Source organism: Octodon degus, unplaced genomic scaffold (genome assembly GCF_000260255.1).
Source record: "Octodon degus isolate 3935 unplaced genomic scaffold, OctDeg1.0 scaffold00031, whole genome shotgun sequence".
Taxonomy (NCBI): Eukaryota; Metazoa; Chordata; class Mammalia; order Rodentia; family Octodontidae; genus Octodon; species Octodon degus.
Window position 1 is genome coordinate 13,248,159 of NW_004524607.1, and position 15,922 is coordinate 13,264,080.

The window sequence follows — 15,922 nt, forward strand, 5'->3', positions numbered from 1 at the left end:
GAGCCATAGGGGCCAGCCTGGTGGTACATCCTTGTAATCTCACAGTGGAAGGAGGCTGAGGCAGGAGGATGCAAACCGGACCCAGCCTGGACTTGGCCTGCAGGGACTCGTCTGTCTCTGGTAGGTGGTGGAAGTACTGGGCCTCTAAGAACACAAGTCCCTGCCAGTCAGGGAAAGCAGAGCTAGGGCCAGAAGTGCCTGTGGTGGCCCCTGCACACCTGTCACCCCAGAACTCTGGGAAGATGAGACAGGTGGATCCCAAGTTCCAGTCAAACCCAGCCTGGACAAATAAGCAATTTAGGAAGCTCTGTCCTGAAATCTGAAGCAAATCGGCTGTGGGCTGGGGGAAGGCCCTGAGTTTAATCCCCCCTTCATTTAGAAAAGCCACTGATGCCTACAGAGCCACAGCAGACGAAGGGTATCCAGTAGTTGGTGTCCCCTGGCCTGCACTTCTTAGTGTAGTCTAAGTACAAACCAGGGCCACACAGTACGCATCAGGGTGGCCAGAGGGCTGCAGGCTCAGCACTCCAGCCCCAGCCCCAGCCGCTTAACCTGGGGCCAGTCGGGCAGTCACAGACCTGGGCTCCAGGCAAGAGCCTTCCCAGGACTTACCCTCGCTCCACAGCAGCTGGCCTCCCTCCCTCCTGGCCACTCCCAGCCCAGGCCCCCATCTCTCTCCCCGACACACACAGGCCGCTCTGAGGCTGCAGACTCAAGTTATTTTATTTTGCTCTTTCCAGTTCGAAGCTACTATCATGGGCACTGAGAGTTATACAAATGACACTTACAAAAAATAAAAGACCAAGACACCCAGAGTGAGATGGACAGTGGCGGGGGCTGGCAGGGCTGGCACAGGAGGCCGAGGGGCTCAGGGAGACCCCAGGTGCCCAACTGGTACAGGGGGCACAGGTTCCATCCTGCCCAGGAGTGCAGGTGTCCCATCAGCCAGGAGCACCAAACCCAGCAGGGCTGTGGCTGAGGCAGGAGGGTCCAGGGCAGGGGCTGGTGGGAGGACAGGAGGGGGCCAGCTGGGGAAGTGGGCACAGATGCCAAGACACCCCAAGACCACTTACAAGTACAACCAGGCTTGCTGAGATGCCTCCAGCAATAACATTTCATTTAAAAAAAAAAAAAAATACTGATTTGGTCATTCTACATTTCCAGTCAGGCCAGGGTGAAAGGAGACAGGAGAGAGGTGTCCCCCACTGCCACTGGAATGCACAGGGGGAGCTCAACAGGCCCCAGCAGAGTAGTTAGGAAAGGGGCTGGGGCCCCAAAAAGCACAAGCCCAGGGGCTCCCTCCTGGGGCCAGTGGTGACAGAAGATTCCAGTTATGCGCCCCACCTCTGGGGGCTCAGCCACCTTCTCCAAGTCACTTCCAGGAAAATAAGGCTCAGAGTTGTCTGAGGTCAGAAGAAAGAGGTGCCAGCCTCACCCCATGGCAGAGAAGAGGGCAGAGGGGTCTGACATCTCCCCAGGGAAAGGACAGACCCACGGGGAGGGAAGCATCCACGGGCCACAGATGGCACCGTTTTCTCTGGGGTTTCCAGTTTGAAAGGCAAGGGGCTGCCACCCGGCCGCCAGGGAGGAGGGGTTAGCGGAGGGGATGGGTTGCTGGGGCTGGGACCTAATACTCCCAGAGCGAGGCGGGGTCGATGGTCTCAGCACAGGCCTTCAGGACGTCAGCATAGTCCCCTTTCAGGTAGCGCCCGCCCACCTTGATGGCCACCTTGTTGTAGTCGCAGAACTCAAAGAAGAAGTCCACCGGGGTGTCGCTGCTGCTGGTGACCGAAGAGTCATTCCCCACCATCCAGTACTTGCCTGTGGAGTCTGGGGAGGGAGACACCATCAGACCGTGCCAGGAACACCCCACTGGGCAGGGGCTTCCACTCTTCCTCCTCCAGGGCCAGGGCCCCTCCACCCAACTTCTAGAATGACTGTCTGTGTGCCCCCAACGCCTGCCAGCCATGCTGGATGCTCCCATGTGGTTTCTTTTAGTCCTTCTTTCCTTCTGTTTAGATTTTACTTGTTTGGTCTTTCTTAACACTGAGGATTGAACCAGGGCCTCTGTACTGAGTGACATCTCCCCAACCCTTGTCTATTTTTCATTTCACCTCAACATAGGGTCTCACTAAGTTGCCCAGCCTGGGCTTCCACTTTTGAACCAGAGATTGAACTCAGGCCCTTGTGCTTACTAGACAAGCACTTATTCTACTGAGCCATCTCCCCAGCCCCTGGGCCTCCATTTGTGACCCTCCTGTTTAAGCCTCTCCATCATTAGGATGAAAGCCCTGGATTCAATTGAGCCCCTCTGCCCCACCTGGGTTTCGTTCCTTCCCCTCCCAGCCAGCCTTCTCTGTCTGAGATGGGCCAGAGAACCACAGGGGACAGGGCTGTTCCCAGTCTGCAGCTATGTCCATCCCCTGAGGTCCTGGACTGGCCCTAGGTCAAGTGGGGCATAGTAGCTGGGCAAAACCTGCCTTTAATGTTGTAGGCGCCATCATTGAACTCCAGCTGGAAGACATCATAGCTGGAGCGGTTGGCATCCAGGGTGCCCGTGACCTTGCGGCAGCCGATGAATCCATGCTCCCCTCGGAACACGATGATAGGGCGGTTGATCAGCTTCATGAGGAAGAGCTCAGAGTCTCCTGTCGGGGGTTGGGGGGGTAGTGAGTCTCAGGGCTGCAGGGTTGGGGGGAGGCACAGCCAAGATGTGGCACAACAGGAACAGTGCAGCCTGTGGTGGGCAGGGCAGGGACCCTCGGGCGTGGTGGTGCCCGGGTAGTGGAGGTGGCTACCTGCAGTCTCCACCGAGGCGGCCAGCTGCCCATTCTTCTTGGCGGTCACAAACTTGCCATTGGACGCCCGCAATGTGATGCGCCGGTCTCGCCACTCGATGTCAAAGTAGCAGCTGGTGTTCCTGGGGTGGTGGGAAGGGTTAGGGGGCTGTCTGGTCTCTGGGAAGGGCCAGGCTGAGCCATGAGTGGGGTGGTGGGACACTCACTTGGTAGATGCGGTGGACTGCACCCCCCCAGCAGCCGTCAGTGTCCAGTATTTGCCCGTGTGGGTGCGGAAGGCACACTTCCTGGTGTCATGGTCGATCTCTAGCTGGAAGGTCTCCTGGTCAGTTTCTTCATCCTGATTGGCAGACAGGTCCATACCTGCGAGAGGGAGCTGCGCTGGTACAGGAAATCCTGTCACCAGGCTCCGGCCGGCCCACAGCCCTGCACCACATGCCAACGCCCAAGCATGCCACCAGGACCCCAGCATGCAGCTCAGAGGGCTCAGCCCCTCAGCAGGGCTGCAGCAGGACTCAGTGCCAGCGTCCCAGCCGCCTCCACTCACTACGCGGGACTAGAGAGGTATCTTGGGGGAGTGGCGCTGCAGGCACAGCCTGACCAGATGGAGGCCCTGGTTGCATCCCTAGCACCACCACACAGTAAACGTAAAACAAAGCCTTAGCCCGGTGGGGTGGGGCACACCTGCAATCCCAGCACTTGAGAGGCTAAGGCAGGAGGATCGCAAGTTTGAGGCCACCTGGGGCTGCAAAGTGAGTTCAAGGCCACATGGAGCTACACAGTGAGACTTGTGTCTCAAAAGAAAAAAGAAAAGAAAAAAAAAAAAAAGATTTGGGCCAGTGAGATAGATCAGAGGACTAAACCGCCTGCTTAGGCAAGCTTAGGCAAACGCAAGGACTACAGTTCTATCCCTGGCCCCAGGGCAGACTGGTCAGAGTCTGGGCAGGCATAGTGGTACCTGTAATCCCAGTGCTGGGGAGGCTGAAAATAGGAGGATCACCATGAGTCTGAGCTGCATAGTGAGACCCTGCAACAACCAAATACATTAAAAAAAAAAAAAAAAAAATTACCAGGTGGATATGGTGGCACAGACCTATAATCCCAGGACTCGGGGAGGCTGAGGCAGGATTACAAATTGGAGCCCAGTCTGGGCAATTTAGCAAAACCCAATCTTAAAACTAAATGAATATGGGTGGGCCAAGTAGCTCAGTGGATTAGAGCATCTGCAGGCACAGGAGCCAGGGGTCCAATGCCACGAGACAGCAATTGAGACTGGGCGTGGTGGCACATGCCTGTAATCCCAGCTCTTGGGAAGCTGTAAACAAGAGAATTACTACCAGTCTAATCTAGTAGTGAGACCCTGAACACCCTATAGACCCTTCCCTAAAATAAAATAAAATAAAATAAAATAAAATAAAATAAAAAGAATAAAAGGACTGGGGATATAACTCAGTGTGAGGACCTTGGGTTCAATCCCTAGTACCACAAAAAAACAGAAACAAAAAAACCAAGAAGTAATGCTTTCCAATAAACCAACCACAGAGCCTTCCTGGAACCAGGTAGAGACCCCTAATATGGCTGCCGGGATGTGATATTAAAGATCAGCTATCGTTCATTTATGTCGTGGTTATGTAAAAGATGGCCTTGTTTTTTAGGCACAGATGGAAGTATTTTAGGATAAAACGCCTCGGTGTCAGCGATTTGCTTTAAATACAACCACAGCCACCGCCCAAAGCCCCAGATGGAATCGGCAGAACGTCACATGGAGGCCAGAATACGGGGGTTCGCTGCATCTCCTTCCGCTGCTGCGGATGTGTAAAAGTGAAACATGAGTGTGCATGTTCCTTTCAGAAAATCTGGAAAATTTATGAAAATTTTAAACTGAGTCAGATGCATCCCCACCCCTGGTAGACACCCCGGCTCTTCTGCATTCGCTTGGTCTCTGCCCAGATGTGCATCTACAGACTGTAACATCTGTACACATTTCCACATCACAGAATAATGCGACGGGTCCAAGGGATGGTACTGGGGATTGAACCCCGGGTAGTCACTCTGAGTTACATCCCCACCCCTTTTCTTTTTTGAGACTGGGTATCACTAAGTGACTGCATTGCCCAGGCTGGGCTTGAACTTGTGATCCCCCTCAACCTCCTGGAGTACTGGGATCATGGGCGTGCACCACCATGCCTGACCCAGCCCTGCAACTAACTCTGCATCCACATGCAGGCTGACTGCTCCAGCTATGGCTGGGATGGGTTCTCCCGTTCTGAAGCAACAACTCTCCATTCTCCCTGGAGGTCACAGCACCCTGCCAGGTCCTTTCAGGAAGCAGGGACACCCATGATGGGTAACAGGATCAACCCACAGAGGAGAGGAAAGGCTGGCAGGCCAGTAGAGCCAACACCCAGGGGACCCAGGAGTCTGACAGGCACTGACACCACCCTAACCCAACTGTGTCCTACCTCAGTGCTTGAGTTGGAGACCCTCACCCCTCTTCCCCAGTCGACAGGGCGCATGCCCTTGGACCAAGGTCAGCAGCAGGCCTGAAGGAGCCCCCCACACACCCGTTCTTCTCACCCAACTTCTTGCCTGTGTCCCTAGACACCGAGGCCTCGCCCGGGGACACTGGACCTGGCTCAGGTCCCTGTGCCCAACCCCCCCATACCAAGGAGGGGCTGAACCCACCAGCAGAAAGCTGCCTGAGGCTGAGGCACACCTACCTGCAGGCAGCCAGCACCTCACAGCACACACCATCAGAGGGGCACAGGAAGAGCAAGGCATGAGGAAACATCCCTTGGGGCCACCCCAGCAGTCCATCAGAGGAGCCCAAGCACCCCAGGAGAGACTGCAAGGGGAGGGGGAACAGGAGGATGGAGGGGCATAAGTCAGCTCCCAGCACCCTGGCAAGTAACCACGGGGAGAAAGGCAGAAACAAAAGGCCTTTCTCAATATGCTGAGCTCTTTCTTTTTTTTACTTTCCTAGGTTTTTTGTTTTGTTTTGTTTTGTTTTTTTCACCGGGGATTGAACTCAGGCCCTTACGCTTGCCAGGGAAGCTTTTATTCTACTGAGCCATCTCCCTGGCCGCTGGTCTCATTTTTTATTTTCAGACAAAGTCTCCTTAAATTGCTCAGGCTGACCTCAAGCCTGAGATCCTCCTGCCTCAGCTTCCTGAAGAACTGGGATGACAAATAGGCATCACCGTGCCTACTTCCGCATGGTAGCCGAGCTCTGGTAACTCAGAGTGGTCGGTTTTACTACCCCAGCAATTGTGTGACACTACCGCCACGGCCATATTCCCAAGCAGAACATGACCGCAGCCACGTGCCTGGTTCCTCAGCCTGCAACCTGTCAGTGTGCAGTTCTGGAGAAAGACCTCATCCAGGCGGCGCGCGGCTCGGGCACCTGGGTGTGTGCCCTCACCCAGCCCTGCCCCTGCCACCTGCGAAGAGCCAGCCTCTCCTCCCTCTCAGCCTCCCAGCCCCACAGCCCTCGGCCCCGCCCAGGGAGGCCACCCGCTCAGCCTGCAGCCTCTAATTGGAGCCTGTTACTATGGGAACAGGTTTTCTGCGGGATTTGTCTTTTCATCCACAGCAGCAGAGAAAACCTGAGTCACTGGCTGAGGAGTCTGGCAGCCCCGACGCGGGGCTCCAGTGGAACGGGGGAGGGGACGCCTCCACCCCACCAGAGCCCGGCTCCCCGCCCCCCAACTCCGGCCTTCTAGCTTCTTCCCAAAGGGTTCAGAGGGAGCACACCCCACGAGCACACCCCTTTGATCCTCCCCGGCCCCCATCCCTCATACTTCCCTGGCTTGCTCAGAATGGGCACCCCTCCAACACAGCCCAGCCCATCAAGGAGAAAAAGCTTGGAATCATCTGCCTGTTCATCTCATCCCTCTCTTTCTAACTACTCTTAAAATTATTGGGTCATTGTCAATCCCTTCTCCATTCTCAAATGCATCGTTGGGGCCCCCAAAGAGAACTCTTACACATCCCGCAAAGTCCAACCTGACTAGCCCCTCTGCAGCCAGCTATCCTTGGAGTGACTGGGAGAGGGCAAGTCCTGAGTCAGGCTCCAAGCCAGGGCGTGAGTCCCACATGTGAGAAGCTGTGAGCTCCAGTGGTGGCTGTGAGACTCCACGGACACAGTGTGGCCCAGCGGCCGGGGCTGTTGGGACTAGGTAGGTAGGCGACCCAGGGTAAGTGGTGCTCCGACCTGCCGGAGTAGAGGCCTCCTCCTAAACACAAAGCCGGGGGCAAATGTGCGCTTTACAAACTCTGGGAAACTGCAGCCCCCTGCAGGGAACACCCCGCCCCCACAGGGTCCAAGCTGCAGTGGAGACCCGCCCCCTGCCACGCAGGCCTGCCCTCCAGCCACGCCCCCACCCCGCCTCACCCTAGGGGCCCAGCCCCTTCCCCAGGCCCTTTAATCTCCCGGATGAGCCAACCCTGACGCCCTCCAGTTTCCGACTCCTCTGGCCCCATCAGCCTGAATCACAACCTGGCGCCCCCAATGTGCTTCGCTAAATTTGGCACCCGCTTGAGCTCGCCAAAACACCCTCAGGCTCCCAGCCCTTCCCACTCATTCCAAAGGCCCAGGACCACAGGTTCTGGACAAGGCTGTGTCCCCGCTAGCAGCCCTGAGGGCCCCTCCAGTCCCATTTCCCAGCCTCAAGTTCTTCCCTGGCACATTGGAGTTCACAGTCCCTGGCTACCTCTGGGCCTTTGCACAACCTGTTCTCCGGGCCTTCAACACCATTCCACATGTCGTTACTTTCTAGTCTCCATTCTGATCATCTCAGAGGTCCTCCTCAGAAAGGCCCCCACCTTAACTAATCTGGAGCCTTAATCTACCTTCTGTCTTTTTGACCCCTCAATCAAATTCCCAAGACAATGCAAGCCCTCCTTCCTCACCACTCACGTCTCAGCATGTCCTCAATGCCTGCTAAGCATGGGAGAATTTCACCCCACCCGGCAGAGTTCTAACAGGCAGAGGGAGGCGATGGGCATCATGGCGGCCAGCCAGAGCCCACTCAGGAGTCCTGAACACACCGTTTTCTGCGTGTGTGTACTTGCTATGTGACCTAGGGCAAGTGACTAAGTGTCCTTGGGCCTTAACTCAGCAAGTTCGGGGCCCAGCCCAGCCTCTACCTTTGCCCCACCGCCATGGGGATCTCAGAGGTCTCCAAGGGGCCTGCAGCCAGGAAGGTGGAGTCAGGAGCTCCAGGAGAAAATAGGAGGGGCCCCTGATCTGGAGTGTGTGCAAAAACTTCCCCAGCGCCGAGAATCCAGACTCCCATGAGGGGGCAAGACCCTCACAGGGCCCTCCAGGGGGCCCTCCGGCTGCAAACCGCCTGTAGGCACCAGAGGAAGAGCTCCCTCCAGAGAGGCAGAGAATCTGAGCCCAAAGAAGCTCCCGCTTCTGGCGCACAGGCCGGTCGGAAATGGGCAGTCGGCGGGAGGCCCCGAAGAGGCAGATCGGGTTGCAGCCGATTGTTCCCGGCCGGGCCCCGGGGACTGACGGGTTCACTCGAGGGTAGGGATTCCCCGGGGGAGTGTGCAGGGGTCTCCCAGCGCGCGACGAGGCCGCCCTCCGACGCCTGCAGGGCTGGGCGCCGAGCTAGACGCGCAGCGAGCGCAGGGAGGGTGCGGGGCGGAGTGCCTGGCACCTCGCCATCCTCGCCACGCCGCCGGCCGGCCGCGGCGCGCAGAGGGAGGCCACCTCTGGGAGAGGTTGGGCCAGGGTCCCAGGCCCGGGACACTACCGGGTGGCAGCGTAGGGGGCCTCCTTCTCCTTCCAGGCCGGGGCCAACCCTCCCCCGCCCCGCCGCATCTGGCTTTCCCATCTGCAAGGACCAAGCAGGACAAAGGGGGCGAGGGAGGGCCCAGCCACGGCGACCCGCCCCCTGTTCACAAAGGCCGCGGCCTCGCCCGCGGGGTGGGGAGACCAGGCACTCCCAAGCCCCCACTCCCACCGCCTGCCATGGGGGGAGGCGCGCTTGGCCCCGCACAGAGGTGGGTCGTGGAGACGCACTGGGCGCGATCAGAAGCAAGCCCCCTAACTTCTCCCACACCTCGCCTCTAAGAGGTGGTTGCCGGGTCCCAGTAGTGGCCGTTGCCTCCGCCGCTAGGCTAAAGGCCTGTTGAAAGGGGGTCAGGCACCAGGAATAGAGGGGCGCCCCGTCCCCAAGAGCTGGGGCCGCTGATCTAAGGGATCAGGGCACGTGAAGAGAACTCAGGCTGGGAGGGTCGCTGCCCAAACAGCGACTCCTGAGATGGGTCTCTGGGGCCCTGGGATACCAGCCGGTTGCGGGGTGGGGTGGCCTGCGTGCCTAGCGGGGGCGCAAGGGACGCCGTGGGCAGCAGCAGCACCGCGGGCAAGAAAAGGGCGGGAGGCTGCGAGGATGCGCTTTGTGCACTGTCGGGAGGGCGCGCGGGGCGGCGTCCCACTCACCCTGGCGCGTGGACACGTTCCTCTCGTTGGCCGCCTGCAGCACCACCTGGGCGCAGCTCTGCTCCAGGGCGAAGAGCTCGTCCTTACCCACCTTGGTGGCCTTGCCAGCCTTGAGCGTGCCGCTGGGCCCGGACGGCGCCAGGTAGCGGCCCTCGAAGTCGCGGAAGGCCACCTTGCCTGAGCGGAACTCCAGCGTGTAGCCGGTGGCGGGCTCAGGGCGGGCCACCAGGCGGCCGTCGTGGCGCAAGAAGCGGTGGTCGGCGGTCTGGACGCTGTAGCGCTGGTCTTGGAAGGCCAGCGTGATGAGAGAGTCGACGCCCCAGGGCACGTCGCGGTCCACAGCGATCTCGTCTGCTGGCCTAGCGCTCAGGTGTGCGTAGCGCTTGCGGGTCAGGCTATAGATGTTGACCTGCGGGTGCATGGCGATGTGCACGCTCCACTTCTCGGCCGGCGACACGGTCTGCGCGAAGCACGACAGGCGGTCCTCGGTGCCGCCGAAGTAGCGCCGGTGCGCCTCAGACTGCAGCGACCAGCGGCCGTCATCGTGCGCCACGATGAGAAAGCGGCAGTCGGGGTCTGGGACTTCGCGTTCGCAGGTCACGTTGCCGTCCTTGTCGGCCGCCAGGTAGCGGCCCAGGTGGCTGCGCAGGCACACGGCCGCGCTGCCCGCCTCGTCGGGGGGCTGCTCCAGCGTCCAGATCTGCTTCTTCTTCAGGCTACTGGCCGACGCGTTCACCTTGAACCCGAACGCCTCGGCCGTCAGGTACTTGTTGCCGCAGTTGATGAGGCCGAACTGGATCTGTACAGCCTCAGCCGTGCCGTTGGCGGTCATGGTGGCTGCCGGGAGGTGGGTGGCGGTCCCCCGCGGCGGCCCCTGCTTCTTTGTTAGCGGCACAGCCCGCGCGCGCTCCCTCCGCAGCGCTCCACAAAGCCGGCCCGTGGCGTCCGGGATTTTATAGGCGTGGTGACGTCAGCGCCTCGAGGCCACGCCCCTCCCGGGCTAGGGGAAGCTGCCCTGCTGAGCAAGCTCGGCGGCGGGGTGGGGAGAGGTCCTGGGGGGCGTGGGGCGCGGCCGGGTCTCCCGCGTGGCCCTGAGCGTGCTCCCTGGCCTCCGCTGCCCCTCACTTCGGCTCTGCCGGCCCTCTCCACGCGGGGCAGCGCCCCACCCCCCGCTGCTGGCGACTACTGCTCCGTCCTGCAAGCTGGGAGGAAGAGCCCGGGTTCGAGATGATGGAGGCCAGAGATCACGGTGGGGATTGTTTCTGGATGGAAGCAGGGTCCAGGTCGCCCCAGGAGGTGGCCTTGGGGAAGGGTCTGCAGGAGCTTGGACGCCTGGGAGTTGAGCACGCTGGGTGGGGACTGGGCCAGGCTCCAGCTGGAAAGGGGCTTGCAACCCCCAGCCCCCAGAGTTCCTGTAGCAACGGCTGTGGTGCCCATCCTTCCTTGTAGGGCCACCGTCCCTGAAGGCCCACCACCAGCTGGCCAAATGGTCTCAGTGTTAAGAGAGCAGTCAGTGGCCAGTGGCTCATTCTGGTGATGCATAGGCCACCAGGCCATGGACTGCAGAATTCTGTGGCCCTTGTAGGAGGGGTCTTAGTGGGCCACATGGGCCAGCAGGGCAGAGCCAGGACTCTTGCCGTGGAAGAGTACCACCTTCAGGGATGTAATCCTGGCTACATCCCCCATCCTTAGGATCCCCATTGTCCCTCCCTCAGAGGGGACACCCTTACAAGTACCACCTCTCATCCAACTGCCACCCATCTAGGAACGCTTCCCTTTTCAGAGCCTCTTGAAAGGCCAGGACTTTTCCTGGAACATTCCCCACATGCCGGGCAGGCCCGGGAATGCCAATGTGACCACTAGCTGCCCACAGGATCTGGGCCCAGGGCCTTCTGCTGCCACAGGCCAGGCCCTGAGCTGCCCAGTCCTCAGTTGGCCTGCCCCACCACCCCTGCCTGAGCAGTCCTAGCAGGGATGTCCAGAAACAGGAAAGATACTGTCACCTTCCTTCTCACCATCAGAGAGTAGATGGTCTTTGAGCCCCAGTGCAGGCACAAGGGGAGCATCCCCTCCTCCAGAGCCCACCTTGTCACTGGAACTCAACACCTGGTCCCTTCAGCAGACAGTGAATACGTGCACCTGTAACCCCAGCACTCTGTGAGGCTGCAGCAGGACAATCTCGAGTTCAAGAATAACCACTCAGTGAGACTGTCTTAAAAATAAAAAATATAGGGCTGGGGAGATGGCTCAGTGGAATAAGCGCTTCCTGGCAAGCGCAAGGGCCTGAGTTCAATCCCCAGTTCCGCCAAAATAATAATAATAATAATAATAATAATAAATAAAATAGGGGGCTGGTGAGATGGCTCACTGGTCTAAAGCACCTACTTGGAACAAGCTTGGCAAAGCACAGGGACTGCGGTTCAATCCCCCAGCACCACATGCCAGCCAGCCCCGCCCCCAGGTGGGCTGAGCTGGCTACACACACACACACACACACACACACACACACACAATAAATAAATGTTTAAAATAAATAAATAAATAAAATAGGGCTGGGGAGATAGCTCAGTAGAATAAGTGCTTGCCTGGCATGCACAAGGGCCTGAGTTCAATCCCCGGTTCCGCCAAAAAAAAAAAAACGACCCAATAAATAAATACAAATATAAACAGGAAAAAATATAAACAGGATGAGGCTAGAAGTCCCCCAAGGCTAGGAGGAAGGAGGTTAGTGCTAGGGCTGGTGTGCCTGATACCTACCTTCTGGTATCTGCTGGTGGCACTCGCAGCAGCTGTGCTGCTTGGGAACCAGGGTGGCCGTGACCAGGCTTCCCCAGGGGACTCCTCGGTGGGAAGAATTCAGGCCCCACTGGGCAAAGGAGGCAGTCATGCTCACACATGGGCCCAGGCTCAGATCTCTGCCATTCTCGTGTTTTGAAAACAGCCTAAAAATGGCCCCTGCCTTTGGGGAGCAGGGAAGACATCTAAAGGCTTTAAAGACAGAAGCCTGGGCCAGGAGGGTTCTGGGAACATGGGGGCTCACATTCCAGCTGGGAAGATCTCCGGCAGACCTGGGCAAGGTGGTGACTCCACTCATCAGCCAGGGCCTGGTGAGCGCAGGGCTCAATAGATGCCAGCTGTGTGTTCATCTAGCTGTTGGGGGGGGGGGCTAAGGGCACAGTCTACTCCAAATTTTAGTATGAGTATGAAGGAGTGGGCACCAAGCTTTCTGCCTGTTTGTTGGCTGAGAGTCGAGCAGAGTGTGGTGGTACACGCCTGTCATCCCAGTACTCTGGGAGGCTGGGGCAGGAGATGGCAAATTGGAGCAAAGCTTTGTGTCGAAATCAAAAGAGCTAGCAATGTAGCTCTGTGCAGAGGTTCAAATCCTGGTAGTGGGAGGTGGTATGGGGTAACGGGGTGCTGGGGAGAGGACACTTTGATTCCCCAGGGATGATTTCAGTTTGAGTGAACAAAAGAGAACCATAGATATTGGGGAAAACCCAGTGGCGTGGGACTTCTGCAGTGTGGAGAATTGCGGTGATTTCAGCAAATGCGCAAGCAAAGCCGCCTTATTCTTATCATTGCCATCTTCCCCTATGGGATAGACAATACATCTGCACAGTCCAAGTACCAAAGGCCATGAAAAGACCTTCATACACCCAGTTCCCACCCCACCCCCTTGATAGTTGCGGTTAGAGCTGTGCTTCAAAGGAAGAAAAACAAACATGAATATATATTCAACTCTGCTTTGTTTTATTTCGTTTTATTTTCCTGGGGTTCTGGGAGTTGAACTCAGGGCCTTCACCCTGAGTGACATCCCCAGCCCTTTTCTATTTCTTGCTTTGAGACAGGGTCATGAGCAAGCTGGGTGTGGTGGTATATGCCTGTAATCTTAGCGCTTTGGGAGACCGAGGCAGCAGGATCCCAATTTCAAGTCCAGCCTGGGTGACTCAACAAGTTACCTAGACCCTGCTTCAAAAGTAAAAATTGTAAGACGGCATGGTGGTGCAGGCCTGTAATCCCAGCACTTGGGAGGCTGAAAAACAGAAGAATCACTATCAGTCCAATCAGTGTAGTAAGACCCTGTACTAAATACATTAAAAAAATAAATAAATAAAAATAAAAATTTTGAGCCGGCAAAGATAGCTCAGCAGTCTAAAGCACCTGCTTAGGCAAGCTTAGGCAGGCACAGCGGACTGTGGTTCAATCCCTAGCACCACATGCCCCAGCCAGCCCTGCTCTTAGGGTGGGCTGAGCCCAGCAAAGTGCACAGGTGCCCGCGCATGCGCGCGCGTGCACACACACACACACACACACACAGAGTCCTCCTTGCTCCACACCCACCTTTGCTTGCACCTCATTCATTCCCTGGAGCCTGACCCCAGCAAGTCACAAAGCACTTTCTGCAAGCCCCACACAGGTCCCTCTGGGGGACAGTGAGGACATGGTGTCCCTGGACCCCATGGGAAGCCAGATGCCACCTGAGCCATGCTGGAACACAGGCATGACACAGGGAACAGGCCAGCCTGAGCCACACCCACTGAAGGCCTCCAGGTAGGGCTGCAAGTGGCTCAGCCACCCTGAGGCAGGGCCCCTCCTGCCCACAGCTGCCAGGAGGACCCCAGGGCCTTCGAGGTGGGTGACACATGGGAGGGCAGAGTTTCCCACCCATCACTGTGCTGCCTCCCTGGGCACCCCAGGGCCTCCTGCTGCATCCTGCTGCCCCTCCCCTTACGACTTCACAGCCTCACACCCTCTTCTGCAGGCACAGCTGGCTTTCCTGGAAGGCCCGTGTCACACTTTCCAGGCACACAGCCTCTCCTGGGATGCAGGGGGCAGTGCCTGGGTCCTGAGTCTGGATCTCTACCTGGACCAGGAAGGGGTTAGCCTGACTTTCTCTTGCCACATTGGGAACCATCGTAACTTTGTCCCCGTCAAGCCTGAGTTCCTCTTTCCTCAAAGCAAGATAAAGGAGGAGGGGGAGTGCATGCCTGTAACCCTAGCCCTCTAAGAGGCTGAAGCCAGAGAATACCAAGTTTGAGCCTAAGGGCAATTTAGCAATTAGCAAGACTCTATCTCAAAATAAAAATAAAAGAGGGTGTCTCTCAGTGCAAAGGCCCTGGTACTACTAAAACATTAAAAAAAAAAAAAAAAAAAAACAGGGCTACCCAGAGCAAGACTAAGGACGCAGAAATGTCACCCTCAGACTGCACAGATGTCCAGCTCAGCCCTCTGCAGCCTATGGCCCATGGCCCATGAATGGCATCTTTGTTTTTCTGTGGCCACTGCCCTGGTGGCCCCTCTGGGCAGCCTGGTACTGCCAGCCCTGCTCACAGGAGCAAATGGGGTACAGGGGCCTGGCTGACCCTGGGGCTACAGCCAGAGCCCAGCAGGGAGGATGGAGCTCCTCCTACCACCCTTCTCTGGGGGCCATAAGCACAGAAACAGGACCTTGAAGCTGACCCAACTATTAGGAAGGACATACAGTTTTGGGGATCCCAGTTTTGTGACTTTTAACAGATTTGTAAAGGCTTTTTCTTGGGGTGGGGGGTGATATAGGATCTTACTATATAGTACAGGCTGGCCTTGAACTCACTGTGTAGCCCAGACTGGCCTCCAACTCCCGGGGATACAGGGGAAATGAAACTTCCAACCTAAAAGGTACCTGGGACAGAGTTTGTGTTCTCTTAACACTGAAGAATGAATTTTAGGAACAAACAGAGGTGAAGAGCAGAATATATGTATTGGGGGAAAGAAAGCTCCTGTCTTAGAGACAGAAGGGGGACCTGAGCGGGTTTTCCTGGGAAGCTGTCTCTTCCAGGGAACTCCTCCACCCCCAAACCAGGGATTGAACTCAGGCCCTTGCACTTGCCAGGCAAGTGCTTATTCTACAGAGCTATCTCCCCAGCCCCTTCCAGGGACTTTTATAGAGTAAAACCATGCGGAGAGGCAGGTCTAAGGTGGAGAACATGGAAACACGCTTAGGTGGGCATGAGGTGGGACGAAACTATGGTCAACCAATGAGATTACAAGCACCATTGCTCAGGTAAAATTGATGAAATCCAGAACCAAATGGGAGAGCTGGGGAGATAGCTCAGTAGGATAAGCAAGGGCCTGAGTTCAATCCCCAGATCTGCCCCCCCCAAAAGAACCAAATGGGGAAGTGAGTCAGATAGCAAGCAGATACAGGACTTTATCCAACAACTGATAGCCGTTGGATTAGTGACTCTTCCTGGCTTCCTCAAAGTGATGATCAATCCCGGATGCTTATCTTTAGAGAGGTCAGCATGTCTGTAGGTCTGGCCAACAGCAGGAGCATCCGTCCGTCTCTCACAGTTGCAACGTATCTTCTCTCCCCTGCTGTCTCTTTGAGGGCCTGGCCCTGTCTGACTGCCTATAACATTTCATTCAGCTGCCTACACAAGCAGTCCTCCTGCCTCAGCCTCTGCAATCTGGGATCACAGATAGGCACCACCATACTTGGCTTGTACTTGGTATTGAATCCTGGACCTTCACACTGGGCTGCAACCCCAGCCCTCTTTTTTGATTATTTTGTTTATTTTCTGGGGGGGGTGAGACAGAGTTGCTGTGTGGCCCAGGGTGACCTCAAACTCACAGCTATCCTGCCTCAGCCCCCCTGAAGCTGCGATAACAGGGGTGTACCACCATACCTGGC

General features: G+C 57.1%; 1 protein-coding gene across 1 annotated transcript; it reads right to left on the minus strand.

Annotated features, from left to right (window-relative positions):
- Nucleotides 1–699: 699 nt before the first annotated feature.
- Nucleotides 700–10,176, minus strand: Fscn1 (fascin actin-bundling protein 1). Its single transcript, XM_004629600.2, has 5 exons — nt 9,250–10,176; nt 3,005–3,161; nt 2,799–2,920; nt 2,481–2,648; nt 700–1,830 (listed from the first exon to the last, which is right to left on the minus strand). The coding sequence occupies exons 1-5, from the start codon at nt 10,079–10,081 to the stop codon at nt 1,628–1,630; spliced, it is 1,482 nt and encodes a 493-aa protein (XP_004629657.1). The 5' UTR covers nt 10,082–10,176; the 3' UTR covers nt 700–1,627.
- Nucleotides 10,177–15,922: the final 5,746 nt, after the last annotated feature.

Excerpts from the sequence above, each read along its gene's own strand:
- Fscn1 (XM_004629600.2), bottom strand. The coding sequence starts at position 10,081 with ATGACCGCCAACGGCACGGCTGAGGCTGTACAGATCCAGTTCGGCCTC. Across the intron at positions 3,162-9,249 it reads GAACGTGTCCACGCGCCAGG|GTATGGACCTGTCTGCCAAT; the intron begins GTGAGTGGGACG and ends TCCCTCTCGCAG. Across the intron at positions 2,649-2,798 it reads CGCCTCGGTGGAGACTGCAG|GAGACTCTGAGCTCTTCCTC; the intron begins GTAGCCACCTCC and ends AACCCCCGACAG.